The sequence below is a fragment of the Notamacropus eugenii genome, chromosome 5 (assembly GCF_028372415.1).
Source record: "Notamacropus eugenii isolate mMacEug1 chromosome 5, mMacEug1.pri_v2, whole genome shotgun sequence".
NCBI lineage: Eukaryota > Metazoa > Chordata > Mammalia > Diprotodontia > Macropodidae > Notamacropus > Notamacropus eugenii.
In genome coordinates, this window is record NC_092876.1 from 223646528 (window position 1) to 223674247 (window position 27720).

The 27720-nt window shown below is 37.2% G+C and overlaps 1 protein-coding gene across 2 annotated transcripts in view; it reads right to left on the reverse strand.

Moving 5' to 3' along the window:
• FIGN (fidgetin, microtubule severing factor) overlaps nucleotides 1-27720 on the reverse strand; it is a 183043-nt gene that overhangs the window by 1975 nt on the left and 153348 nt on the right. Inside the window, exons 3-4 of one of the 2 annotated variants that reach the window (XM_072612166.1) lie at nucleotides 8012-8195; nucleotides 1-7341 (exon numbers count right to left, since the gene is read on the reverse strand). The exon at nucleotides 1-7341 is cut by the window's left edge and continues 1975 nt beyond it. In XM_072612166.1, coding sequence (XP_072468267.1) covers nucleotides 5090-7341; nucleotides 8012-8042 — 2283 coding nt within the window. In that variant the 5' untranslated portion in view covers nucleotides 8043-8195 and the 3' untranslated portion in view covers nucleotides 1-5089. The remainder of the gene's footprint in view (nucleotides 7342-8011; nucleotides 8196-27720) is intronic. The other variant, XM_072612167.1, reaches the window with a different exon arrangement.

A 27720-nucleotide genomic window follows, 5' to 3' on the forward strand; every position in this document is an offset into this window, starting at 1 on the left:
AGTTCAAGGACAAGTCTTTTTCTTACGAAATGCATGACATTCAAAAAAAGACAACAAATAAATACTACATGTACAATATGTAGCAATGAGGTAGAAATGGTTATAAAGAACAATGTTTGAATATACATCCAATGGGGAAAAAATAAAAGAAAAAAAGAAATGCAAAAATTCCCTAACAACTGTATATAAATCACAAGAAAAATTACACACCCACACATACTTATGTGCACACACTCATGCGCATGCACACAGACACACACACACACACACACACAAAGTTTTAAGTCTGGAAATAAACTTTTGCTTTTTATATCATAAGACAACAAGAAGGAATGAATGTGCTCCCAACCTTGGTGTACTACAGAACCATTTTATAAATATTTAACATTCTATAGGACTGATTCATATATTCTCCCACAACTCTGTGGCAAGGCTGACCCATGCTGCCGACATTCTACATATCACTGAGACAGGGAGGTGAAATTTTCCTGCTTTCAGTCTAATTGTCTTTGACAATTGCAGTGCCTAGTGCTACACTGCTTGTGTTGTATTTAAAAACAGGGGAAAGAGGAGAGACTTGTTCATTAAAGATGCAGTATCCCTGGTTCACACAAATGCATCTGGCAGGTTCAAAATCGAATGTCAACCAAAGGTCTTAGCAGAGTGTGAGCTTCAGTTCATGTGTTGGTTAGTCACAAGTACAGCTGGTTTTGAATTCTGAAATACTAATAGCTCCATGTTTGCTAATGTGCTTCATATAAAAATCGGCAGGTGATTCAACAATGGAAGGCGTTTACATTTCAAAAGAAAAAAATGTATTAAAATACTTTGACTTGTGAAGTGTGTTTATGTGTAGCTAGAATACATTACACACACATGTGCATACACACACAAACAATGAAAGAGTATACCTGGTGCTTGTGAATAATGTAAAATGTAGGTTTTCAAATTCAAAGTGGTGGTGGTGCAGACTGGCACACATACTCACGCAAACATACACACAGATTGATTATATATTAGAACTTTATTTTGGTGACCTCAACAGCTCGATAAACTGTGTTCCCTTTCATTTTTCAGAATATAGATTCAGTGATCATGACACCTCAATTCTGGCTCAGAGGAAACATATGGAAATGTAATTAAGAGAATCACTTTTTGCTTAAAGTTATGTGTGTTTTCAAAGAATGGAATTGCTAACTGCTTCCCCCAAACTGGGCCCTAAAATCATATGTGTGTGTGTGTGTGTGTGTGTATGTGTATATATATACATATATATATGTATATATATATGAAAGCATATATATATAAGCATATATATATATAAATTTACAAAAACCTATCACAGGAACTAATTTGGTTTTTGAGAATGGATTATCTTATTTTAAAAACTGCACAGCCAAGTACTATGCAAACCCATGTAAAATGACCTTATACTGTCTCACATAGCATAGCCCCTGGATAGCTGCTATCACTTGCCCAGATGGTGTTTGGCCTATGTATTTTAGTAGAATGGTTTATTTTCTCCTTGATGGGTTTGAAACGCACAAGAAAACATTATACCCTTCTATCTGCATTTGAGTGGAATACAAACTGACTAATAGATAAACATTCTGTGTGAAAGTAAATAGCCTTAAAGTAAACTGCCTTCACATCCCATTGATCAGCTCAGTCAGCAAAGTTTTCAATATTGTCACTAAGGTTCTAAATATTTTGGAGAGAAGTATGCTAAAAGTGTAGAATGTTTTCATCTATGTCACGTATAAGGTCATTATCAACTGCCTCTTAAATCAGAATCTGAACCAATGATCTTCCACTTCTCTTTTGGTTTTGGGATGTGGTGTGTGTGTGTGTGTGTGTGTGTGTGTGTGTGTGTGTGTGTGTGTGTGTGTGTGTGTGTGATTTTTGGAATTGCTATTGTATTTGTGAAGAAGAACATTATTAGGGGTTATTAATCAGATAATCAGACTGGCTCAATCACTTGGCCATTCAGCATAGGCAGAGCTGTTACATGGACTGGCTCATTACCTTACATTCATTAACAGCCTTCTTCAAGTCCGTAGCAGCCAAAAAGGAAACCAACTCTGTGCAGTCTGAATATTGTGATTTGACTACCACTGATTGTTCCTAATCACTTCTGTATTGGTAATATACCTACTTCCAGAAAGGATGGGCAGAAAACTATGAAGTCCATCTATGGATCGCATCAAGAATAAGAACTGTATAAGACAGTTCACAGGTCAGCTATTTCACCCCCTCCTCCCCAAGATAGTCATTTCTAAAGCATATTGAATTTCCTAAGAGTTTAAACCCTGGAATTCTGAGGCTAGCTGGAACTTACAAATTATTTCAGCTTTTGCTGAAAGAGATAGATTTTGACCAATAAGATTTCAGATTCAGATTTCTAAGGGAGAAATTTAAAGCTAGAAGCCCAAATGCCTGCCTGTAACTTCATTTCAGTTTTTGAAGAAAAGCAAAAAATACCATAGTTCAGTCCCATATTTGGCATTAACTCTTACTAGTCACAAAAGGGGTCAGTATTACAGATTTTTCCAAAGTGGTTTAAATCAGAGGAGGTTTGTCAAAACTTGGCAGAACCTTTCAAGTGAGCACAGCGTGATGACAGAAATGAAACGCAATGTCTAAAAGACAGAAAATAGGTCAGCACTCTGCAATAGTAAACTTGTCAGTGAGATCAATATGAACCTAGAAACTAATGGGGATGTTGGAATTTCCCTTCTATGAAGGAAGCGCAGTGTGGAGCCAGAACACGATTGTATAGTTGAGTCACTTGCAGAAAAGCAGATGATCTATTTAAATGGTATTTGCTCTACCCTTAATGAAAGGCACTGTTTTCAATATGGAATTATCATGTTTAAACACAGTTTTAATTGACAAAATGTCATAGTAAATTAAATTTTGGTTCATTTGCTCTGTTTTTTAGTAATATGAGAAAAGAAAAAGGAAAGCAACGATCAAGCATCATAAAATTCCAGAAATCTCATGAAATCCCTCATTAGCTTTCTAAATGTTAAATGTCTCAGAGAATTTAACACTCCAAATAAGATCTTGACATAAATTTTGAAATGACAAAAAAAAAAAATCTAGTAACAGATATTTATCTTCTTGGGGCTTTTTTAGTGCATTTATTTATTTTTGAAGGTACATTACTTAATAAAAACATCAAATGCCAGTGCTTTGCAACAGTTTTGTTACTGTCTCTTTAAAACAACTCTCCAAATTACATTCAAAAAGCCAAGCTTTTCTGCTCATGTAGTGGCAGTGGGTTTGGAAAAGTTATAGCCTACACTGCTCCTGTTCAGAGGCATTGCCCAGCATCAGTCAGCAGTCTGCTGCATATAAACCATTAAAGGATAAAGAGAATGGCACTGTGGGCTAGAGGGAAGGAGTAAGGAACTGAGCAAAATGCCACATGTGCCAGCTGGTCTTGCCATGAGGAAAGACTCCATGGAGAGTGTGGTTGAGGTGGATTTGAAGAGCGGAAATGGATCTTTCTGGAAACTTGGCTTATGGGGAAAGAAGTGCAGGAGGAAATAGAAATTAATTTGTTTGGCAGGTTATATGTGCATTTTCACACATGCACATGTCCAGGTATAATTTTCTACTTATCTTAAAAGAGAAATGTAACAAAACTGAGGTAGAAATAATGGCGGGAACACTCCAGCCCAGGAGAGATTTCAAAAGCATAATGAGAATATATTGACCAAAACTGAAGTCAAAATGTCTGTGGGGGGAGGGGGGCAAATCCCCATAACTTTGAGGGTTTGTATGGGGTCATTTTATCTGCATTTGTTTGTGGGGGTTGAGGGGGAGATGTTTCTGGTTTTGACCGCTATAGACTGCATTCCTTAAGCAGCCCTGCAACCCCATAAGCTATGTCCGTGAGCTAGAATGTCACCATTCCCAACAGTTTTAACAAATAACCTCAAAACTACCACGACCACCACTTACGCAGTAAAAGGCAGTCATAGTTTTTAGGTAATATGCCTTTTAAAATCCTAACAGATCTCGTAGTTGATTGTTTCCAGATGCTAACATAAACGGAGTAAGTGGCTTTCCTTCACCAGTGTTATCTTTTAAGAACCATATCACTTAATTATCAAGAAGCAATGTACTAAGAACTCTTATAGTTTACTGACATAAAGAGAATCATTCTGCTCTGGTTTGATTCCCAGATTGGTAAAAGAATCTTTTTTTTTTTTTTGAAGAAACCCTTCTATTTTCTACTTTAAACTGCAAAGATTCAGTCATATCACACTTCATTATTTTCCTGGATACATTCAAAATAATTTTCCTTTCCATTTTCCAATTGTTGAGGTAAACATACATATTTAATATAAAGTAACATTGAAGCCTAGCCTATAACTCTCAGCAGTACATAGTGCTTTCAACACATTCCTTTGAGGTACTGTACAAATCACAATCACTTTCCTGAGTTTTTGCAGACAGAACATTAAAAGAAATGAACTGCAGAAATTAAGGTCCAGATTACCGTTACCCTGTTTTACCTGTTCTTAGCTTAATACCGCAGAACAGACAGGATTGAGGAATACTGTTGCTCTTAGAATGGCAAAAATCTGGTTCTCTGTCGCAACACAACCGTTCATCTCTTTAGTCCAATAATGTTTGAAGTTAAAGCTCTTTATATTAGCACATGCCACCAATGTAATTGTGAGGCAAACAAAAAAAAAGCACCACTCCAGGCACTTGACAGCAACTAAATCTTGAGAACAGCAGAATGGATTCAACACACGGGGTTCATGTCCTTCTGAAATCAACCCACTTGCACCTTGCTCCTTGGTGAGTGGTGTCTGGCTTGAACAGAACTGAGCACCAACACACGCTTCCTGTCGTCGGGGGCTTTTCAGATCAGCAGCTCTTGGTTGATGCACTTTTCCTCCAAGTCTACCCTGACTCTAAAGATGCAACATCATTGTCATCTCCCCCAGGACCCTTTGCAATTTCAGCACTACTGGAAAGGGGCTGTCTACCCTACGTAGCAGGTTTTGTGTGTGTGTGCGCCGACATTCATTACATTAAAAAAAAAGAAAAAAAAGAAAAAGAAAAATTATCACTGACTGCAACCGAACATTTTATTCCATTCAACATATGTGTCGAGCTCTTTCTGAGATATGCTAGGCTGAATCTTGCAGAAAGCGTTTTCAAAGTCTTGATATGTAACTGGCCTCAATTGGCTGGGCATAATGGCTGAAAGGTCTGTGGCTGGCATGGCATGGAGAGGGCCCACTGCTGCTTCCTGACACAAATGAGCCACATCTAGTCCAGAGAAGCCTTCTGTGCGCTGGACAAGCAGTGCAAACTCCTTGTCATTGAGACAGTAATTGTGCTGTGAGAGCAGTTGTCCTATTATCTGGTGCCTCCCTGTGCTGTCAGGAAGCGGGATTAAAAGTCGTTTTATGAAGTACCTCCGAAGGGATTCATCTATTTCTTCTGGTTTACTGGTGGCGCAAATTACTACTATTTGGTCCTCAGCAGAAGTTAGTACAGTGTCCAGCTGCATAAGGAACTCGGTTCTCATCCTATTGACCGGACTGTGCTCTTCACTCACTTGAGAAGAGAGAAGCATGTCAATGTCACTAACAAAAATCACCGAGGGCTGGCGGCACCTGGCCACAAGGAAGGAGGCGTGGACGATTTTCTCTCCTTCCCCTAACCATTTGGTGACTAGACTGGAGCCAGCAATTTTGAAAAATGTAGCCCCCAGCTGACTAGCTATGCATCTACCTAATAATGTTTTGCCTGTTCCCCGAGGCCCAAATAAAAGGATGCTCCGAGGTAGGGCAGTCAGTCCATTGAAAGCATCTGACCTCAACACAGGCCATAAAACCTCCTCTTTAATGACAGCCTTTACCAGGTCGAGGCCAGCGATGTCATTCCAGTCCACTGGAGGTCCTTGGTTGATAATCTCATTGGTTACAAGGTCAATGAGGTGTGTGTCAGTATTCTTCAGTTGCTCGTCCACAGAGTGGTTGGATGAGGTAGCTGCACGGAGTCCCGGACCTTGCATTGGGTGAGGGAGGAGCTGTCTGTGCTCGTCCCCATGCTCATTCATTACTGGGGATGTGTACTTCCCAAAGGATTCACTGGTTCTGGATCCCAAGGAATTTTTAGCAGTACTATATGAAGGGGGTGTCAAAGCCCTGCTGGACTGGCTGCTGAATTTTCTTTGCTGTTCAGAGGACATTAGCTGCTTTGTTGGCTTAAATGCTAAGGATGATGTTTCAGCACTTCTGTCAAAGCCATTCCCCCTGTTTGTGTTTGAAATGCTGTTGTCGGGCATTCTGTACATAGGACTCTGTGTAGATCTCTGTTGGCCGTAGCTGTAATTCCCATAAGTGGAGTCCATCTCTCCTTGCCCTGCCATATAGAAGGCTTTCCGTTTGAGAGAACTTGCTGAACTGTTTGCCAGAGCCGAGGGGGCAATAGGTGTCAAACCATGACTCTGGTAGGTGTAGCCAGGTACAGTAGTAGGGGGCAGAGGAGTGGGAGCAGGAATTCCTGAAGGCAGGTATGCTGAAGGAGGAGGTGCACCACCTGGGCTGTACCCAGGTCCCACAGAGGTTTGAGGAGGATAGCTAGCAGAGGGGTAGCTATAACTGGAGAGGTTAGAGGTCCCATTGTAGCCTGGAACCAGGGCTGGCGGTGGAGGAGGAGGTGGCGGTGGCTGTAAGAGGCCGGAGCTATGTAAAGGGGATGGATGAGGGGAAGGAAGTGCAGGTGCTGGCTGGCTGCTGTATGTAGAATGCAAATATGATCCATTGTATCCTGTGGCATATTCCTGAGATGGTAGCCCTGAATGGAGACTAGGTACCGTGTGACTTCCACAGGTACTGCTAGAGTAACTAGGTTCTGTCAGGTTGCTGGCCACCCCAGGAGAGCTCCCTATACTGGCAGAGACATCTGCAGGAGGGAGAGCTGTACTTACACCAGCTTTGCTGGCGGTGATGACATCTGGAACACAGTTCATGGGATACACACTTTCTGAGTTCAATGAAGGCTGCCAAGGTTCACTTTCATTCTTCCGACCATTCACCAACCCCGAAGGTGCATCTGTGTAGTTGCTGAGAACAGGCCGCTCAGCTGGGCCTTCAAGAATTCCAGAATACTTCTCTGCATACTTTTTTAACAGATTGGAGGCAGTCAAAGCAGATATGTCATCATTGGCCCAGGCATACTGATAGGTGCGCTGCAGATGACCACGGTATGCTTCAACTTTGTGGGCAGGAGACCGAGTGGTTGAGGTGATGTCAAAGTGCTGTTCTGGCCACTGGGCATGCTCCGGCGTCCACTGCATCTTCAAGCCTATGGTTGTTGGAGAAAAAATAAAGTTAACTGTATGCTTAGACATTCTTTAGACTCTTAAGAGCATCATGCAAATGGAATATTGAAAAGCAAAACAAAACAATATTTAGTTACTCTTGTCCTGTATCGTCAAGAATAATTTCATATTGATACTTTGACCTTGTAAAAGCTTTAGTGGTTATAAGTTACCTGTACAACCCGTACAATTTAAAGCAGGCTAAAATTAAATTCAGCTTAAAAATAAATAGCTTCATATGATATATTACACATACCTCAGAAAGAACCTAAAATGTGTTCATATTAAGCAAAGTACAAAATTGTCCATTTTTTTCACAAAAAAGAAAAAAAAAGTGATTTGCATTGTATACATGCATGCACATACACGCACACACAATACACACACCTTTTCCTGTCAAATTAAAATACATTCATGGTGAGTTTAAAAATAAAATATGCACAGATTTAAAATACCTAGAATGTGAATGTTATTAACATGTAAGATACCTAACTGCTCTGTCTTTTCATATCACAGTTTCTGTTTTATATTTTAACCAATATAAAAATATGAGACACAGCTGACAGATCCCATCTAGGATACCTCTCTTATTTGGTACTGAACACCTAGTTAGCACAGTATAATGCACCCTGCGCAGAACAATATGACACAGACCGAGCAGGTCATTCCATAATCCAACTCTCATCTAAAGTGGTCCACGACAGTTTCAAATCTGCTTCGTGGAGTGCAGCAAAGCAATCTCCCAGGCAGCGCTCCATCGCTTTCATCACACAAAGCCTACAACTCGGTATGAATTACAACTGGCTCCTTTCTGCTTTTCAGTTCTGTTGTTGAGTCTCTGGAAAAAAAAAACAAGCATCACTTGTCTGTCGGTCTTCTTGCGTTCTCTCTTTCTCTCTCTTGCTCTCTTTTATTATTATTTTTCTCCTTTACAGCCTCCAGGGTACTAAGAAAGGGGGGAAGGGAATGAGAGAGAGAGAGAGAAAGAGAGAGAGAGAGAAAGGAAGAAAGAAAAGAGGAAGGGGGGAGGGGAGAGGAGAGGGGAACGGAAGGACAAATGGAGAATGTACAGCAATCTAACACTTCAAAGTTCCATAGGAAACAATGCATGACATTAGCTATTAGAGGATAACTAGGTGACAAGATGATGTGGTTAACATTCTTTCATTTGCTAGACTAATTGGTGAATAGGACTCCCTGTGATCCAGGCCAAAAAGCTTTTTTTCTTCCACTTAAGAGAATTCGTAGCTCTTAAAAGAACTACAGAATCATCAATTTTTAGAACTGGAAGTTTCCCTAGAGATCACTTGATCAAACCCCTTCATTTTACCAATGAGGAAATTGAGGCCCAGATTTGGTAAGTGACTTGCCAAAGGTCACACTGCTGCTTACTGGCAGAACTGGGGGGCAAAATACCTATCTTCGAGTTCAGTGTTCTTCCCACTACAGTGCCTGCATGCATGGCAGGATTGTTGCATATTTGGGTACAGCTATATTAAACAGACTTTCTTAATCTCTCTTGTATGACCAAAAATGGTTCTTGCAAACTGTATAGTGCCCTCCAGCACAGATTCCTTGATAAGGAGGCCTAGTCTAAATGAAGCATCTGTGGCACGAGTTCCCTTCTGAATTATTCCAGTCTATTTTGACAGCTCCTACCCCCTTCTCTTCTCCTCCCCCAGCCCCTTTAGCTCCTCATTGCCTGACTCTGGCATCTGACATGGCCAGCTTAGCCTCCCTGAGCTAAACCTAACATAGCACACAGTTTGGTAACAGAATGGCGTGTTGATTCCCTTCTGACTCCCTCTTCCTTGTTTGCAAAACCGCTGCACCAGACACTGGAAGTTAATTAGCAGGATGATGCTGTGCTAATTGTGTTAATTTACAAGGTTTTAGTCAAAGAGAATCATGCCAGGGCTGGCACTGCTGTCATGCTTCCGACTTAATGATTAAGAAATACTGAAAACAAGGTGGGAAGGATTGCAGTAATTACACAATAAATGAATAAAGCAACAGGATTCATTTGCAAATATATTTTATTGCAGTTGTACTCATTTGCATTTGGATTTTTTTAAAGGATTCATGCAGATATTCATTTGCAAATCACCATCTCAGTTAAATTAAGCCTGAAAGCTGCAAAGTACAACTTAATCGAGCCTTATATTTTATTAGTATAATACCGAAGCTTCTGTTTCACACTGGCCTGTCACAAAGCTCTTCCTCGTTTCTTTTATTTTTCTAGGTTTCTTTCCCCCCTTTAAAAAGTCTATTTCCCTTTCCCTATCTCTATTTGTCAAATATTCAGGTCAACTGGAGAAGTGATATTTTAAAAAATAACAATGCTATTTCTAAGGATCAGCAGGTATCATTTTATTCAGAGATACTATCAGGAGGTGAGTTCTTGAAAGATGCGCACAGGAAAACTAAAGCCATGTCCTTAATTGTTCCTGATGTCTCATCCTGTACTCTTTAAGGAGAGAAAACACACCACAAAAAATAGATGAAATGGCCCAAATCACACTTGAAGAGGAAAGACGCAGTTTTAATGAAACAATATTTCAGGAATCATACATTCATTAAATTCAACTAGAAATTATTAAGAGCAAATCACCAGGAACCAATCGCAAGTAATCAGTATCGAAATTCTTCTGGTGCCATGAGATTTACTTCAACCTTATAAAAAGGAGAAAATACTGATGTGTCTGTAATGTAGAACTGCCTAAAAGACATACAAATTCATTAGTCCTATAAATTATATCTGGGGTATTTCTGTCTTGAGATTTTTCTCTTCAAGGATTACCCAAACACAGTTAGGCCTTAAATAAGAACTTAGATATTCCACATAGAAGAATGTGATTAGGTAGATTCTTGGGTAGGTATACATAAATAAATGCAATGCAAATGATTTCAGAAAAGAATCTAGCAAAGGAAATTACAACAAAGAAATTAGAATGGACATGGCTTCTGCTATTACATTTAACTGAATTATGCCAGCTCTAGCATTTTAATTAAGAAACATATACTGGGTGAATTTAGATTTTATGGTAACCATTTTGCTTTTATAAATCTATTAAGTGATTAGTGCAGGACAAACTATTGTAAGCCACTGTAGATAGGGCATTAAATATCTTGTTACAAACTCTGGCTCTAAGTTTAAAGCAATTTTCTTCTCTTTAAAGAAAATTCAGTTTTTCCCATGATGTAATAGTAATCCCAATTGCCATAAAAAGAAAAACAGGGGTATAATTGGAAATAAAATAATTAGCTGTTTTTCACTGGATAAGAAAAGTCTTTTTTCAAGATGAGAGATTCCAAATTTCTGCATAGTTTATCTTTAAGCAGGAAAGCTATTTAAATTTCATAAGATTTCAATTTCACCTGAAATTAAGCAAAGATCATATCCATCAAAATTATTTATTTGGAAGAATTAGTAGAAAGATCATTGCTTTCTGATTGTCATGCTATCTTTGGTTGCACTCGCCAAGATAATTGAAAGTTTATTTATTGATGCATATTAAATACCAATAGCCTTACAGTGATTCCAAATGGCAGGACTGAGATTTGATTAAATAACCTTAAGGGAACAGGCCTGTCCTTATCCCCTGTAACATAAGCATTTATTCCCATACTTTGTAATGACTAGTGTTATTTGGAAACCTAAGTTAACAGTTAACCACAAGTGAGTTCTTCATATTAGTATGGGCTAAAGAAGCTAGTATTTACACATAAGACTGCTTGGGCCTTGAGGGCATAAAGAGCCTTTTCATCAATTCCTTGCATTTTGACACTAATTTGAAGTAGCACCAAACTTGGTTTTTTTGTTGTTGTTGTTCTGTTTATTGCTACTGATATCTCAGATACCAAGTGGGGGAAAAATGTAACAATAATAAAAAAAAAAAAAGTTCTATTTGAATTGGTAGCTGTGAAGTAGGTGTGTGTGTCTAATTTTTCTTCATATATATGTATACATGTATACATATATAATATAGAGAGTAGAACTTCACAACAGTTTTAATATATTTTCTACCAGAAATATGTATAAAACTTTAGAAATAATATTATTTTATCAGTATTAGAAGCATGACTGAAAAAAAACCTCACTAGTGTTAGGAAATTGCTTTTTAGCTACAGTGAACATTTAGAAAACAAAGCAAAAAAAGAAGAAAAAATAGTTCTTACACTAATCAGAAAATTCTCTCATAAACATTCATAAAAGGGAATTGTCAAATGGTATAAATGACAAATTGCATAATGTAAAGTGTTTAGTCTTTATATACAGAATGGTATGCAAGAGAAACTTGCTTTTAAGATAATTTAGCACAAGTGTTACATGCAAAAGGCAGACTCCATACTAAAAAGCGTGAGTGATCTATTCTTATCTGATATTGTTATAATATTGTTATAATACAATGCTACATGCTTTTCAATAGTACTGAGAGGTTGGCTCTCTTAGATCTTTTAAATAGTTATCACTGAACATTTTATTATTTTTTTTCATTCCTAAAATGTTTACCCATTATGCCTTTCTCTCTAAATTCTCTAAAGGTTGAATTTATTTGAAACAAACAAACAAATAAAAAATCAGAAATGTGTTATAGTCTGAAAATACTTCCACACCTTCAATTTTACAAATAAATGATGGATGAAGAGAAAGGAAATAACATTGTGAGGGGGAAAAAACGCACCAAAGTTTTGAACCAATTCTCTGAATCAAAGGGAACTTAAAATTAAAGGTTAGCAGTTTCCTAGCAGTATGTGATCTGTACATAGAACACATTCCTTAAAATAGCCATTTTTGGCACCTAGGGCACCTCCAGACACTTTTGTAGTCCTAAAAAGCTACTTGTTCCAAGAAGGTTGCTGTAGGTTAATTTTGGCTGCTAGGGAAGCTGCCTTGATTTGCACAGCGTTACAGAGACTTCCTAAGGGCAGGGACCTGGAGGCAAAAACCTGCAGGCACAGGTATGCAACAGGGCAGCAGCACTATACACACAGATATACAACAAAATGCAGAAAAATACCACACCTTCCACATTCCTTTGGGCTATTGTACCTCCAAACCTTTTGTTATTATTTTTTAATATTGAAAATATTTTATTACAATATTTAGCAAGGCATATGCCTGGAAACAATAACTATCAAGACAAGAAAAGCATAGGAATTATAATGCTGGTATAGCTCTCTCAGCCTAATGCAACAAATTCATCATTTCCTCGAAGAATACAGCAGGGCAAATACTGAGAAGCACAGACACTTTCAAAGGTAGACTAGAAAGTTCACTAGATCCAAGTGTTAGGTTTGTGTTGCAAAGATACTTCAGAGGAATTCCATGAAGCTCCCTCCTAGTCCTGAAAACTGTGGCCCTGGTCTTCCTAATAATCAGTTTTCAAGTTGGGCTATGACCAAATACAATTTGCAGAGACTCTGAGCAGCTTTTGTCCTTGACTCTACGCTTCATTGGTAAGTGAAGGTTAAGTCAGAGGCAGATGACATAAACAAAGGTCTAGAATGGCATTACCCAGGTCACTAAGAGGAGAAGTAGAATCTCTGACATTATTTGATCTGGAACCCTCTATCGACATGTTTCCTCATGACCTCTTCTCCATCATCTGGTTTGGATCTAAAAGCAAGATGAGGTGAACTTATTGGTAACAGAGTGGGGAGAGGTGTCAAAAACATGCCACCTCCTGCCTTGAAATATAATTGTTCTTAGTCTTTCTTTAAGTATTGTTTTCCTTTCAAGGCTCAATTAAAACTTTTTTTTCCTCCTCAACAGTCATAAAGCAATTTGTGCAGCTTTACCTTATGTCAAGCACTGGACTTAGAGTCAGGAGGCTGTTTAGTTTAGTGGTTTTTCAGTCATGTCTGATCCTTCATGACCCCATTTGAGATTTATTTCTTGGCAGAGATACTGAAGTGGTTTGCCATTTCTTTCTCCTCATTTTACAGATGTGGAAAGTGAGGCAAAGTGGGTCAAATGATTGCCCAGGGTCACACAGTTAGTAAGTGTCTGAGGACAGATTTGAACTCAGGAAGAGGAGTCTTCCTGACTCCAGACTTGGCACTCTATCTATCGTACCAACTAGTTGTCCTGAAATCAGGAAGATGAGTTCAAACCTGGCCTCAGACACTTACTACCTGTGCTACGCTGGGAAAGTTACTTGTTTACCTCAGTTTCCTCAAATGTAAAATCAGAATAATAGTACCACCTACCTCCCAGAGTTGTTGCGAGGATCAAAGGAGACAAAAATTGTAGAGTACTTAGCACAATGCCTGACACATAGTAAGCGCTATATAAATGTTAGTGATTATTACCTGATATTATTCTCCCTTGTGTACCTTCCTTCTCTCCAACCACCATTAGAGTGTAAGCTTTATGAGGACTGAGACTGTATCTTTTTGTCTCTGTACATATCCAGTGCCCAGTACAATGTCTTATGCCTAGATAGCACTTGATATTTATTTAATTGAATTCTATCTATTAAATTTAATCTCATTTTCAGAACACCAACTACTTAGGTTATGTGAGTACTATTCAACACCATGGTACAGTGGAGTGAAAGCTGAATTCAGAGCCCCAGGGCGTAAGTTTGAATCTCAGCTCTGACACTTTTCTGTTTCACCTTGGGCAAATCCCTGAATGTTGCTGGCTCTTAATTTTCACCAGTGAAATGATACATTATACAATTTACTATTATTATATTATGTACTATATATGTCATTGTATAATAGATGACCTCTATAATTCCCCACTACTTTATCATCAACAGTTCTATAAATACCAATTAGCTATCTATTTGCTAATTGCAAGGCACTGAGGATTACGAGTAGAGTTAAATAAAAAGAGGAATATAAGATTAGAAGGGAAACATTTAACTGAGGAAAAAAAAAATATTTGCAGCAAATTTCTCTGATAAAGGTTTCATTTCCAAAGTGTTTCAAAATCATAAGACTAAGAAACATTCCTTAAATGATAAATGGTCAGAGACTATAACAGGCAGTTTTCAGAGGAAGAATTCCAAGCTATTGACAGTCATATGAAATAAAGATCCAAATCACTAACCATTACAAATATTCAAATCGAAACAATTCTCAGTTCTACCTCATGCCTATCAAAAAGTCAAAGCTGATTTTTTTTAAATGGTAAATGAGGGAACTGCTGTGGGAAAACAGGCACAATGACAAACAGCTGGTGGAGCTGTGAATTAGTATGGCTGTTCTTGACAGTAATTTGGAACTACGTCTCCATAGTTACTAAACTATGTCTACCCTCGGACCCAGAGCCTACACTTCAAAGAGATCAAAGAATGAAGAAAAGAGCCATACATATATATAAATACACATATACGTATGCATACACAGAAACACATACACACACATAAAAATATGTGTATATGTCTGGGTCTGTGTGTATTCATTCATTCATTCATTTTTTTGTAGCAGCTCTTTTTGTGGCGACCAAGACTTAGGAACCAAGATCCACTGGGGAGTGACTGAACAAAATATAGTATGTAAATATGAGGGAATACTGTGTAGTAAGAAATAACTAAAGTGATGGTTTCTGAGAAACCTGGGAAGATTTCTATGAACTGATGCATAATCAAGTGGGGAACCAGAAAAATGATTTATAAAACAGCAAGAACACTATAAAAGAAAAACTTTGGAACACTTAGGAACTCTGATCAATATAAGAGGCAATCACGATTTTAGAGGATCTATGATGCCCAGTTTCACCCATATCCTGCCAAAAAAGTGATAGATTCAAAGTGCAAAATGAGATATGCATTTTTGGATGTGCCCATTGTGAGTATTTGTTTCTCTTAACTAAACGTATTTGGTACAAGGGTGTAGCTTTTTCTATTTTTCTTTGTAGTGAGTTGGGGGGAAGAAGGATGGTTGGGAGAGAAAAATACTGCTAATTGAAAAAAAAATGAACCTCAAAAGGACAAAAGGGAGTTTATTTCTCAAAGCTATTTTCACAGAGCACCAGATACTATTTAGTTATGTTTTTTCAAAATGTGGTATGAAAAGCTTTCTAATCATGAGGGAAGGAACAAGCATTTATTAATGCTGTATGGCCAGGCACTGTGCTAAATATCTCATTTGATCCTTAAAACAATCTGGGAAGTAGATATTACTATTATCTCCACTTTACAGCTGAGGAAACTAAAGTAAAGGGAGGTTGTGATTTATCTAGGATCAGACAGCTAGTAGATGTCTACAGCTGGATTTGAACTCAGGTCCAATTAATTAATTGCAAGCCCAACACTCTACTATGCTACATACTTTCACAGGCTGAGTCTGAACCCTAAAAATTAATTAGGATCATATAATTTTAGAGCTGGAAGAAATCTAACATATCATCTACTCAAGCCCTTCATTTTATAAATGAAAAAATAGGACCAGAAAGGTGGTGACTTGTCTAAGGTCACATGGGCAGTCCAGTACAGGGTTGGGATTATATCACAGATCTCCTGTACTCTTACTTCACTACTCTTTTCATTTCATCAAAGCTAACTTACTGTGTGCACAGGAAGAAAAAAGGATACTACTTGCTCTAGTTATCCTAAGCACAGACATTAATTAAAGTCACTATTTAGTTAAAAGTTTTAATAAAAAGAGAAAGTGTAAAGGTTTTGAATTTCTAATAAAAGCCTATAAAGACAATGTTGATTTTGAAAATACAAAAGAAAACAAACAAACAAAAACAAGAGATGTATTCTGAACATTTAGGTGACTAGGAAGAAAAAAGAATAACCATTTTCAAACTGCCAAGATCAATTTCTCTGCAGCCTCAGGTAATCTCTAAAGAAATTTATAGTTGTAATGTTGGCATGATAAAAATGAGACAGTTCTAGATCACATTTCAACAAACAAGCTTCAAACCCAGGGGCTTAGATTCACTTATATAATAGTAGTTTTTGTCCAAATTTTTCTAGTAAAAAAGGGTCAAAAAACTCAAATGTTCTATAATTGAAACAGAAACACCTCTTATTTTATAGGCAGTTTGCACATCTTACTATCACCAACCAAAAATAAGAAGTAAAATATGGGTAAGTATGGAACCAGTGAAGAATAATCTTAAAACCTTCAGTTTCAAACAAACACACCCCAATTATCTAATTTAAATACTGTCAAATGATTATTCCTTTTAAATCACATTTTCATACCTTATGACTGCAAATTACAATACATTGGCAGCAAATTACTCCCCTCCCCCCAACACGTTCCACCTCATTTACATAAAGCAGTACTTTTAGCAACCATTTAGGCTAAAAGCTCTTTGCAGGTACAGTTCAGATGTCTAAAACTCAAAAACTCCAAACACAGCAAAACAGACACACTGAACTTGTACAATATCTACATTCCCACACAAAGGAAAACTAAGTATCTCAGTTATTCAGTGTTCCACACTAGTTTTTCTCTGTCTGTATCTATTTCTGTCTCTATCTCTCCCATCCTGTCCCCCGTGTGTCTCTCTCTGTCTCTTTATCTTTGTCTCTCCCTCTCTCTCTTTCAATTAATTTATTCTTATTTTTGGTGGGAGGAATGGGTAGTCCTAGCCTAACCAGAATGGCAGCATGGCAGATTTCAATATTTACCAGCACCAAAGTTTTAACCTGTTCCCTTTTTTCAACCTAAGGTAGTTCACTCCCTCTTGGGCAGCGGGACAACCCTCTACTACCAAGGGTTCGTTATCACATTGGTGACACACTTAGTGCAGGCACCAGCCTTTAATCCTACTGGAGCTCAGGAGCCCTGAACTCAAGCAATGACTTGATTGATCAATACCCATCTGAATCTTGGACTCTGCCTTTAGAATCACCAGGGCTCTGAGAAGTCGGTTTGGGCATCCTCATCATCACAGTTAACATTTATGTAACACAATGCCTTGCACACAGTGTTACATAAATGTAACAATTATCATCTCATTTGATCCTCAAAACAACCTTGGAGGTAGGTGTTATAAGAATCCCCACTTTGTAGATAAAGAAAGTGAGGCAAACAGAGGTTAAGTGACTTACCCAGGGTCACACAGGTAGTAATTATCTGAGGACACGTTTGAACTCTGGGTATTCTATCCACTGCATCAACTAGCTGCCTTATCTTGTTTGGATCCATGGTAGGTCATTTCCACGCCATACCCCAATACAAGTATCTCTACCCCTTTCCTTTTCATCTCCCCTCTATATGTTGTCTTCCCTATAAGAAGGAGCTCCTTGAGGTGGGAACTGTCTTATTTATTTGCATTTGTGTCTTTAGTGGATTGAGCAATGGACCTAGCATAAGGAAGACCTGCATTCAGATCTAGCCTCAGACACATATGAACTCTGTGCCCCTGGACAAGTCCCTTAATATCTCCTTTGCCTCAGTTTTTTCAGTTATAACATGAGGATATTCATAGTACCTACTTTTCAAGGTCTTTGTGAGGATTTAATGAATGATATTTGTAAATGCCTACATAGTAGGCATTTAACAAACACTTATTTTCTTCCTTCCATAGCTTTGCACAGTGCCTGGAACACAGTAAACAGTGGATAAGTACTTTATCTACCTAATCTATAATTCTAAATAAATTTAATAGACTTCTAGTGAGACCTTGAAGAAGTCATCTGGATTTTGTGATGACTTTTGGAAGTCTTTTTTCCCTTTATTATTATGCATACATGTATATTTTAAAAGATTCTAATAATAATCGTTGAGATCATTAGTATATTATATAATTATTAATACTATCATAATTACAATTCAGAGTACCTTAAGATTCCCAAATTTCCTTCTTCACAATAGTATGTAGTACAAGAATAATATCTGCATCAGATATAAGACTACTGAACTTCAGAGAAGTTATGTGCCCTTAGTCATACAGTTATTAAGTGTCAGAGTCAGGATTCGAACTCAGGTCTTGCCTGATTCTAAGTCCTGTCCTCTTTCCACTATATTTCATCATATTTTGTTTCTGAATTGCTGGTACATACCTACAGCTAGTTGAAGTTGGTGGATAAGTGATCTTTAGATATTAAAATTATGTTTACCATTGAAGTTTAGATTAGTTATACCTCCCCACCCCTACCCTAGAGCCCCAAATCATTCTCGTGTTTCATTTCTCTTCTTTCCTATCCAGCTTCCACATAGCTGCTAAAATAACCTTCCTCAATTTCATGTCTGACCATGTTACACCCTTTCTCCCAAATCTCCAGTGGCTTCTTACTCCCTTTAAGATAAAATACAAACTTTTCCCCTTGAAATTCAAAGCCATTTAACAGCTGGTTTCAGCCTTACTTTCCAGACTTAGTTCTTATTACTCGCTTTCTTGTACATAATATTCTCCTCAGAACCAGCCTATTTGCATTTCCCCAAACCCAGGCCTCCAATCGTGCCTTTGCACAGAGTGTTCCCCATATTTGGGAAACCTTCCCCCTGACCTATGTAGGATTCTTAGACTCTTAAATTCAATTTTGCTTTTGTTCAGTCATTTATCAGTTATGTCCAAGTCTTCATGACTCTACTTGCGGTTTTCTTGATAGAGATATGGGAATAGTTTATCATTTTCTTCTCCAGTTCATTTTGCAGATGAGGAAACCGAGGCAAACAGGTTTAAGTGACTTGCCCAGGGTCACACAGCAAGGTGTGTGTGTGTGTGTGTGTGTGTGTGTGTGTGTGTGTGTGTGTGTGTGTGTGTGTCTTTGGCCAGATTTGAACTCAGGAAGATGAATCTTCCTGACTCCAAGCCTGGCACACTATTTACTGGACCACCAGTCAAGTGTCCTCAGGACCTGCTTCCTCTATAAACTTATTTGTCATCCTCCTAGTTGTAAGTATTCACTTCCTCCTCAAGTTATCTTGTATGTACTTAGCAGTGATTTTATGCTTTATTCCCCCCAGTAACTAAGAAGCACCTTGAGGATCAACATTGTCTTTGTTTGTCTTGTATTTTAGATACCTTCATAGTACCTTGGGCCCGCTAATTGGTTGTTGAATGCTGAATTCCTTTTCAGAGTCCATTTAGTCAAATCCATAACTGGGTTACAATCCTTCCTACAACAGATGGGACCAGTGGCAGTCTAGACTTGGCTTGAATACTCCTAGGAAAGGGAACTCATAATGCATAAAATACTATAACATTTTTTCAGGTTCTCATTTCAGGGATTCTCCAATTCTCATTCTCTTATCCTCACATGATCATAGGTCATTTTTATTAAATTCATCTTATTCTATGTTTTTTCAATTTGCACTAATTCATTAAGGTCCTTTCAGGTTTAAAAAAAACCGCTAAATACTTGTCCATATTAATTGCTTTACAGTATGACTATTCTTCATGAAGCCATACTGGCTCTTTTTTAGTTCCCTCTGGCTCTCTTTTTTGCTGGCTCTCTGTTTGCTTTCCGATATGTTCCATAACCATGTCTTGAAAAACACATTCTAGACTTTTGCCAAGAAACTAAGTCAAGCTCACCATCTATAGCTTACAAATTTGAATGTTATTAGTATGTGTTTCTTGTATTGATAGTGACATGGCACTACAATAAAAGAGAGTACTTCAAAGGATATGCCATGAAGGCTAGATGGCTGTCTAAATATGAAAAGTAGTGCAGTACAGGCACAGCAGGAAGTCAGGTTCAGATCCTCCCTCTGATACTAGCTGTGTGACTTTGGGCAATTCATTCAACTTCTCTGGGCCTTAGTTTCTTTTTCTGTAAAATAGGTATAATAACTAAAGAACTAAATCAGAGGGATGCTGTTGTGCTTGAATGAGATTAAATATATACATACACAGACATAGATGCATGAATACTATATTCATGTCAGCTACTTTGTATCTATCTTATCTGGTCCCATAATTTCATCAGTGGGAGGAACTCCTGGAAGAAATTTCCTCTACTAATACAGATGAGCAAATGTTCTATATGTAGCCTGAGAAAGCTGTGTGTGTGGGGGGGGGGGGGCATTGAAAGGTTGAATGACTTAGTCACAGAGTCACAATGTGTCACAAGTAGGACATGAATATAATTTTTTTTCCTGATTTGGAAGCTAGCTTTAGATCCACTATGCCACAATGCCTCTCATGTAAGAGGTGTGTGTGTGTGTGTGTGTGTGTGTGTGTGTGTGTGTGTTCATTCCTCCTTTAGGGTTAGGGAAAGAATAAATATACCCTTTGCTATTTGCCCTCCATTCTATGGGAGCTTTCCTAGAATGCAGCACATTTTATTCAGACGACAAAAAACTCACTCATCAAACTGTGGATGGATTTGTATATTAAACTGTAAAGATGACTATTTTGCCATTATTACCTACTGAAGGTGAAACTCTGTATGCATGGGTCTGACCGGTCAGCATTTTTAATATGCAAGACATATATAAAAGGAGAGCTTGCATTTATGAGGATGAATGCTTAAGTGCTCATGCAAAGCAATTATACTGATGAAAGGAATATCACTTTTAGCCCACTGATCTCATGTTCAATCCGTGGCCATGACAGACAGCACATCATTTAAAGTTCCCCCTTTCCAATAATGGTTTATCACTATCCACACAAGGGACAGTGTAACTAGAACTCCACATCAATTTGCAGAATACATAAAAACTAGCCTTTTCATGACGATAGCTTTTGATAGTTTTACTCATTCAACCTGTCAGAATTTTGGTCCTTAAATCAATGTGAGTGAATGATAGGTAATTACATTCACACCCAAATCTATATAATTTATAAGTATAATGTATAATTCTTTTTAAAAAATTACAAATGTTTGCATGCAAGTATACTTGCATGCATACAAATGTTTGCATGCAAGTATACTTGATGAATAAATTAACATCTGACAAAAGTGAGAGCTGAAGTTCTGTGTAATGTTTCTTAAACTCACACACAAATCTATACTCCTACACACACAGACAGTTGTACATATGTAAGCATGCACATATACTACTTAAATTATTATAGAAATCTGCATCCTGAATTTTATTTTTCACTGTTAGATATCATCAACTCTTGTAAGAGGAAAAAGAATCTGGATTCAAATCTCAGTAGGAAAAGGAATATCTGATTTTCATATGTTCAGCCAAATGTTAATTTGTTTAGTTTACCCTATGAGGGATTCGAGACACTTTATAATCAGTTTAAATAAGCCTTTGCAGTTAACCTTTAAAGTTGTTTGACGACCCTTCATTTTTTATGCCGCCTCTTACTTTTTTCCCCCATATGTTACTTTCAATCCATTAAGGCCACCAACTCCCTCCATCTTCCCCACCCCCAGTCTTTTTGTCATACAGAGATCATCAGGACATACCACATATATCCACGGGGAATGGCAAAGCTAATGAATATGTATATTCTGTGTCACAACAGGGCACTCCCCTTGTTCTGCAGTATCAACCTTCTAAGTGTGTAAATAACAGGTGAACTAAAGAGCACAGGGATAAATGGGGTTAACACAACCTGGAAACCAGTCTGGATTCACCAAAATCATAGATTACTAGACTACGTCATAAATCTAGAAGGAAAGCTACAAAACCTAAAATGTTTTCTAGATATTTTGAATTTTTCTTTCAAATGTCAAGATTCAGTCGAACAAAATCAAGCCAATGGACTCTTCAGGATCCTGTTTTTACACTTCTCGTGAATGGAACAAGTTTAACACACTACAGACCTAGATTGATGACAGATGGGAGGTTGAGATCCTATTCACAATCCTACAATGCAAATGGTAACAATGTAATTTTGAATTGTGCTTCAAAACCTCTTTGAAAGTAGAGAAAGCATAAGCCCTAAGTAAATAAACTAGTAGCAACAGGTACAAATAGTTAATTATAATAATTTATTTGTAATGATTTTAATTCAAACATTTTATGAAGTATGGATCTTTGTACCTAATCTACCAAATTATGATGGGGGATTAGATTAGATTACAACTGAAACTACAAACCCTGTAGTCATAACCTTTAAAGTAGTTCCCTATGCTTTTCTCCATTGGAGATATGTAAAGTAAGAGAGAAAAATAAGAATTCTTATTTAAAATCAAGCACCTCTCTGCTAATTAGATAAAGGGATACAAATATTGCTCACTTTTAAAGTATAGATATAATCTGATACCCTCCTAAAACCCCTCTCTTTAAGTTGACACCAAAGCACAAGGAAGCCTGGACAAAATTTGTTTAGGTTATTTAAGCATTTTGCTCTTTTGGGCAATTCATGCATTAATTTTTAATGCAATAGCAAAGAGATGTAGCATCTTGGACTTCGATAAAAATATTCTATAGCCAGGACTGGGTGACATAGTGCATTAATTCAGCGTCCTTCACTCCTGGGACCTGCGTATAATTTAGTCCAGCCTGAAGAAAATAACTTTGATCTGAAGGCAGTGGAAAAAAGCTACATATGAAATGAGTTTTGGTGGGTTTAGTGTTGTTTCTTTCATATAAGACAACATATAAAGATAAACTGCTTTAGAACACTTCCAGTGTGGCACTGGATTAAAAGCAAAGGGCTATTAGCAAAGCTCAATTGGAGTTTCTCCATCCTTCTCCCCTCCACCTATTGTTTGCTCACCACAGAAACAGCCCAAAATTCTAGTGGAGTCAACCTGAGTACCAATCATAATGAAGCTGCTCTGATTTCAGATAAAGGGAACATTGCTAAAGTGTAATGTGAATGACAATACATGTATTAACACTGTTGCCTTTTCCATTTGCAGCAGTAATGAATGTTGGATAGTGAGAGACAGAGGCCGAAGACAGGATATTGGCATCTAGGGGGAAATCTGACATTCTCCTTTTCAGTGAGTGTGGGTGCCCATCTGCTTAATCTCTGGAATAGCACCAGCACAAAAAAAGAGCAGCAAATTTAAAAGAAACTGCTTGTTCAGGTTTAATTTTGAAATTTTGCTCTATGGTCATGCCTACCTGTACAACTGGATTTACTATTTATCATGTTTTAAACACACACACACACACACACACACACACACACACACACGCACAGGTGTGTGAAAGTGCTCCTTTTCTGTTCTGCTGATTTGAGTATCAAAATGGTTGATCCAGTCATGTATAGACATACTCGATGAAATGTAGCTTACCTTTTCTTTGGCTTCTATTTCTCTTTCAAATACCCTAAACTCTCTTACTCGTGAATAAATGAGCTTTACTTATAATCTAGCCTGTTTTCTAAAAATAAGTATATCAAATATTCCATAATGTTTCCTCTAAAGTGGCAAACACCATAAAGGTGTCATTTTTATAAACTGTAATATTTTCTAAATTATGTCTAGCGTATGAGAAGATTAAAAAAAATGATTTTTTTTCTCCTCAGTTGTAAGCAATGATTGTGTTACTAATATTAAAGAGAAAATGGATTAGATGGAATCATTTTTATTAAATGTCCCCTGGAAAAAATTTAACTCTGAACATGCCAATCTTTAGCTCACTTGTGCTTAAAAACTGAATCTACAACCTACCTTGTCATAACCGATGCTCTCTTTGCCATAACTGCAATATTCAATTACAACAGAAAAAATAAAAGGCCTGTCTGGAGACATGAAAACTAAGCTATAACTAGAAGCTTCTGTACCTTGGAAGGGGGACATGGTAGAACAAAAGGAAGTTTGACTTTGGGTACAGTCATGCTAACAGAGGGGACAGCCCATACCCTAGGAAGTCCATCCCCTAGGGAGTCCATCCACAGGGTTGAAGGCCTTAGGAGAGGGCTCTCAGTACAATGGTTGGCAACCCCTTGTCAGTTATGCAACACAGCAGCAGAAGCCAATACAGGACTTGGAGATGAGGGGGCAGAATTCCCGTAACTTGTTTAGAGGAAGAAGAATCCCTCCTCAGGTGGCTACGAGGCAAAGCCTTCTTGGTTCCATGCTGGTTTCTTTTGGGGGTGAAACAGCAGATGATGGAAGGGTTTAATAAATAGTGGCTTGCTTATATTTGTTTCAGTGTACTTATTCAAAAGGGATGAGGAGTGGGGAAAGAAAAAAAGGGGAAATAGGAAGTAAAAGGTGGAAAGGGAGAAGAAAGAATGGCATTTTTCTCCCTTGAAATTGTTGTCATTATTGACTCTGGAATTATCTGTTCTTAGCTAACCTTTCTCTGAACAGGCTCTGGATCCAGAGCTACCTCTAAACAGTATAAATCTCATATAACGAACTCCTAGGTCACCATGGCTAATTCAGGCAACAATGAGCATCATTATTCTAGCTTTTATTTTGATCAGGCTTTCATTGTTCATGGGTTGAACTAATAATGAAATACTTTAAAATTTTGCTCCAGGTTGCAAAATTCAAATTACACTAATTAGTATCTCAGAGTTCCCCACGAGCTCACATTAGCATAGTTCAGGGCTAGTTTGGTAGGTCTTTGGTCCATGTACATAAAGACTTTTTTTTTTCCAAAAAAGAAACTAGTAACACTGTACTAGGTCTTCACAGATGCTCACAGATGCAAGTCCATAGTTAACAAGAAAAAGCAAATTTATTTTTGCAAGCATTGAAGACCTTTTAGAAACCTATACTGGACAATATAAAGATATTTCTTTGACATCTATCAAATGAAGGAATTCTCTCGGTTTTAACGTTTATAATTATACATCCTGTTAGAAAGCTCTAGAATGTGCCATGTAAAAAAAATATAACAAAGGCTTAAAGAAAGACTCATCTCTCACCTATAAGTATGTAGAAATTTACCATATGTCATATACGTGTATACATGGCCACTCTCCCTAATAATGCAAATTTTCTGAAAGGAATTCCAATCCATACATCATAGTGGTTTAGTTTCAGAGTCAGCCTGCAGTTCCATAACCATTATTTTAGCTAGCTGCATTGCACTTAAAAAAAAAAATCTTTCTTGTGAGTTCATGTCTTTATGTTCCTCTTTTATCATGCCTTTTCAGTCAGTCATTGTTTTTATATTTAACTTCAGAAATTCCTTTATATAGTTCAGTGTCAAATGGTATTATCTTTTTTTTAAAGCACCCACTCACAGAATCCAGCATTAAACTGTGAAATGCCTCTACTGCCCAGAGCATCCAGAAGCATTAAAATGTTACTAGAGTAACTACATGACAGCACTGACAGCTTAATCACTTAAAGGCTTTTTACATTAACACTGTTTTTCCCCCCAATTTAAGTAGTAATATTCAAGCATGATTTAATAGAGGGTTAGCCATTAAATACAGTTAAATAACACACGTTTTACACCCAAAATGAGTTTAGCAGCTAATGATCGACCATTCACTTGTATCTTCTGAAATCCCAGTATAAATTTATGAGGCTTGGTTTCTTTTATGTGTTCCCCTCTCTATATGTATTTTGAAAGATTTGGCATTATAATTAACATGCCTGGTCTGACAGCCTCATGTATTGTTGTGATTACAAGTAGGAGATCAATGGATAAAACATAATTGAAAGGTGAGTCCATTAATCAGAGGACTAACCTCCACATACCAAACAGGAGTAAATAATTTTAAGTTTCTTTCTCATTGATGGTTTGATATGCCTAAGGAAAGACATAGTAGGACCCTAAACATGACCCTATTTAGATATATTAGTCAGGCACCCTTTGCTGTTTGTCAAGAAAACATGATCATGCCTCCACTTTGTCCACCCAGTTTTCCAGTGTGTAAATTGGACGATGACTTGGACAATTCTCCGTTCATTACTGAACTGCGGAAAGGAAACACAGAAGTAGCTTTTTTCCTTTTAAACTCTGTAATGCCTTGTAGTCAAATTCCAAAGCACCAAGGATTTTTTTTTTTTTTTTGCTAGACAAGCTGTCGTAATTGAAATGAAGTCTAATCAGACTCATTACTGTTTTCAGCAATTTGCACCACCAAAGATGCTTATTAGGTAACTGTGTTTAATAAACCGCTCTTTAGAAAAATACCAGTAATGAGCTCTTAACAGCCAATCTTTAGCGTGAATGTAATGTGAAAAGTGTTCCTAGCGCTGAATAGATTTTCACATTTAGTAGTGTCATAATTAAGCTCCAGGAATTGGTAGCTGTGATGTTAGATTTACTGCAATAATATTTTTTCTCATTTCAAGTGTATTTGGAAATATAATTTAGCTCAAAACAGGATACTTTATTTCAATAGCAAATTTTAGGCTGATGCAAAACTGTTCAAAAAAATTTTCAGCCACAGACACCTATACAAATGATAATAAATAGAATACGGAACTGGGATAGTATACAGGACTCCATGTCACTTGTCACCCTTTACTTCATCATCTTCTCTGGGCGCCACATGAAAATACATCAGCATTTTATTTGATTTCATGTGAGATATGTTATAAAAATGCATCCTCACTGTAAAATTTCTACTCATTAGAAAAAAATTCACAGTTCAATCATTAGGTTGACATTCCAAAATAAAGAAAATTTGAAGCAGTGTTTTATATTTTCTTTTTTTTATAACATCAGATTTTAATTTGCATGATTTATTTATTTTCATTCTTTATTTTTCTAATATATACCTTTTTTTTTAAAAAATTTACTAGGAACTTATGAAGCTCATGGAAAAACACAGGAGAGTATTATGGACATATATTATTTATAAAGTACCAGTGATAGTCAAGACAAGAGACACATAGGTGTCTTATTGATAGAAACAGATTATGTACTTCTAGTTCAGTAGTTATTATCCCAGATGATGCAGGTGTCAAAACATGTACATATAATGTCAATGGATTATACTAATTAACCCATCTACAAAGTGCCTTTGAGGTTTGTACATGGTTTTTATTCCTTCTTAGTAGTCACAGAGACATTCTCCTTTTTAATATCTAACTAAAATGATATGTTAAAGACTTTGGGCCCATACTCATGATGTATCTCATTTGATAAAGTAAATAATACCACATTCGCTAGAAATGACTCATAGAAATAGTATTGTGAGCTTTGAAGTTATATAACATTCAGGACATTTTTGAAGCAAGTCCATAAAAGTAATCAATAAGTGAACAAGTGCAAAAATTACCGGAGAATAATGTTTTTGATCTTGGATTTTATACCAGATCATGATAAAATGTTAAGAAGGATTCCATTACTGATTGATTCCTCTCAAAATACCTTTTACATTTCTCCTAACCTCCAGCTTCAACATTCCTAATTGGAGCCAGTAAGCTTCCGTATCTGTTTTCAGCTTTCTGAATCAATAGGGCTATGAGAACTGAGACTGTCAAATTAATGGCAGTTTCATCTGATTTTGTGGTATGTACTCCTTTGCATTACAAAGTAGAGAAAAAACTGAACTCATTCCCTTGTGAATTCTTATAGCTACCCGATCAAAATATCTTCTCGTTCCTTAAGTGAATTCGTACTCAGATCCAATGAGAAAAAAAAAAAAAAACCTTTGTAAAATCCCA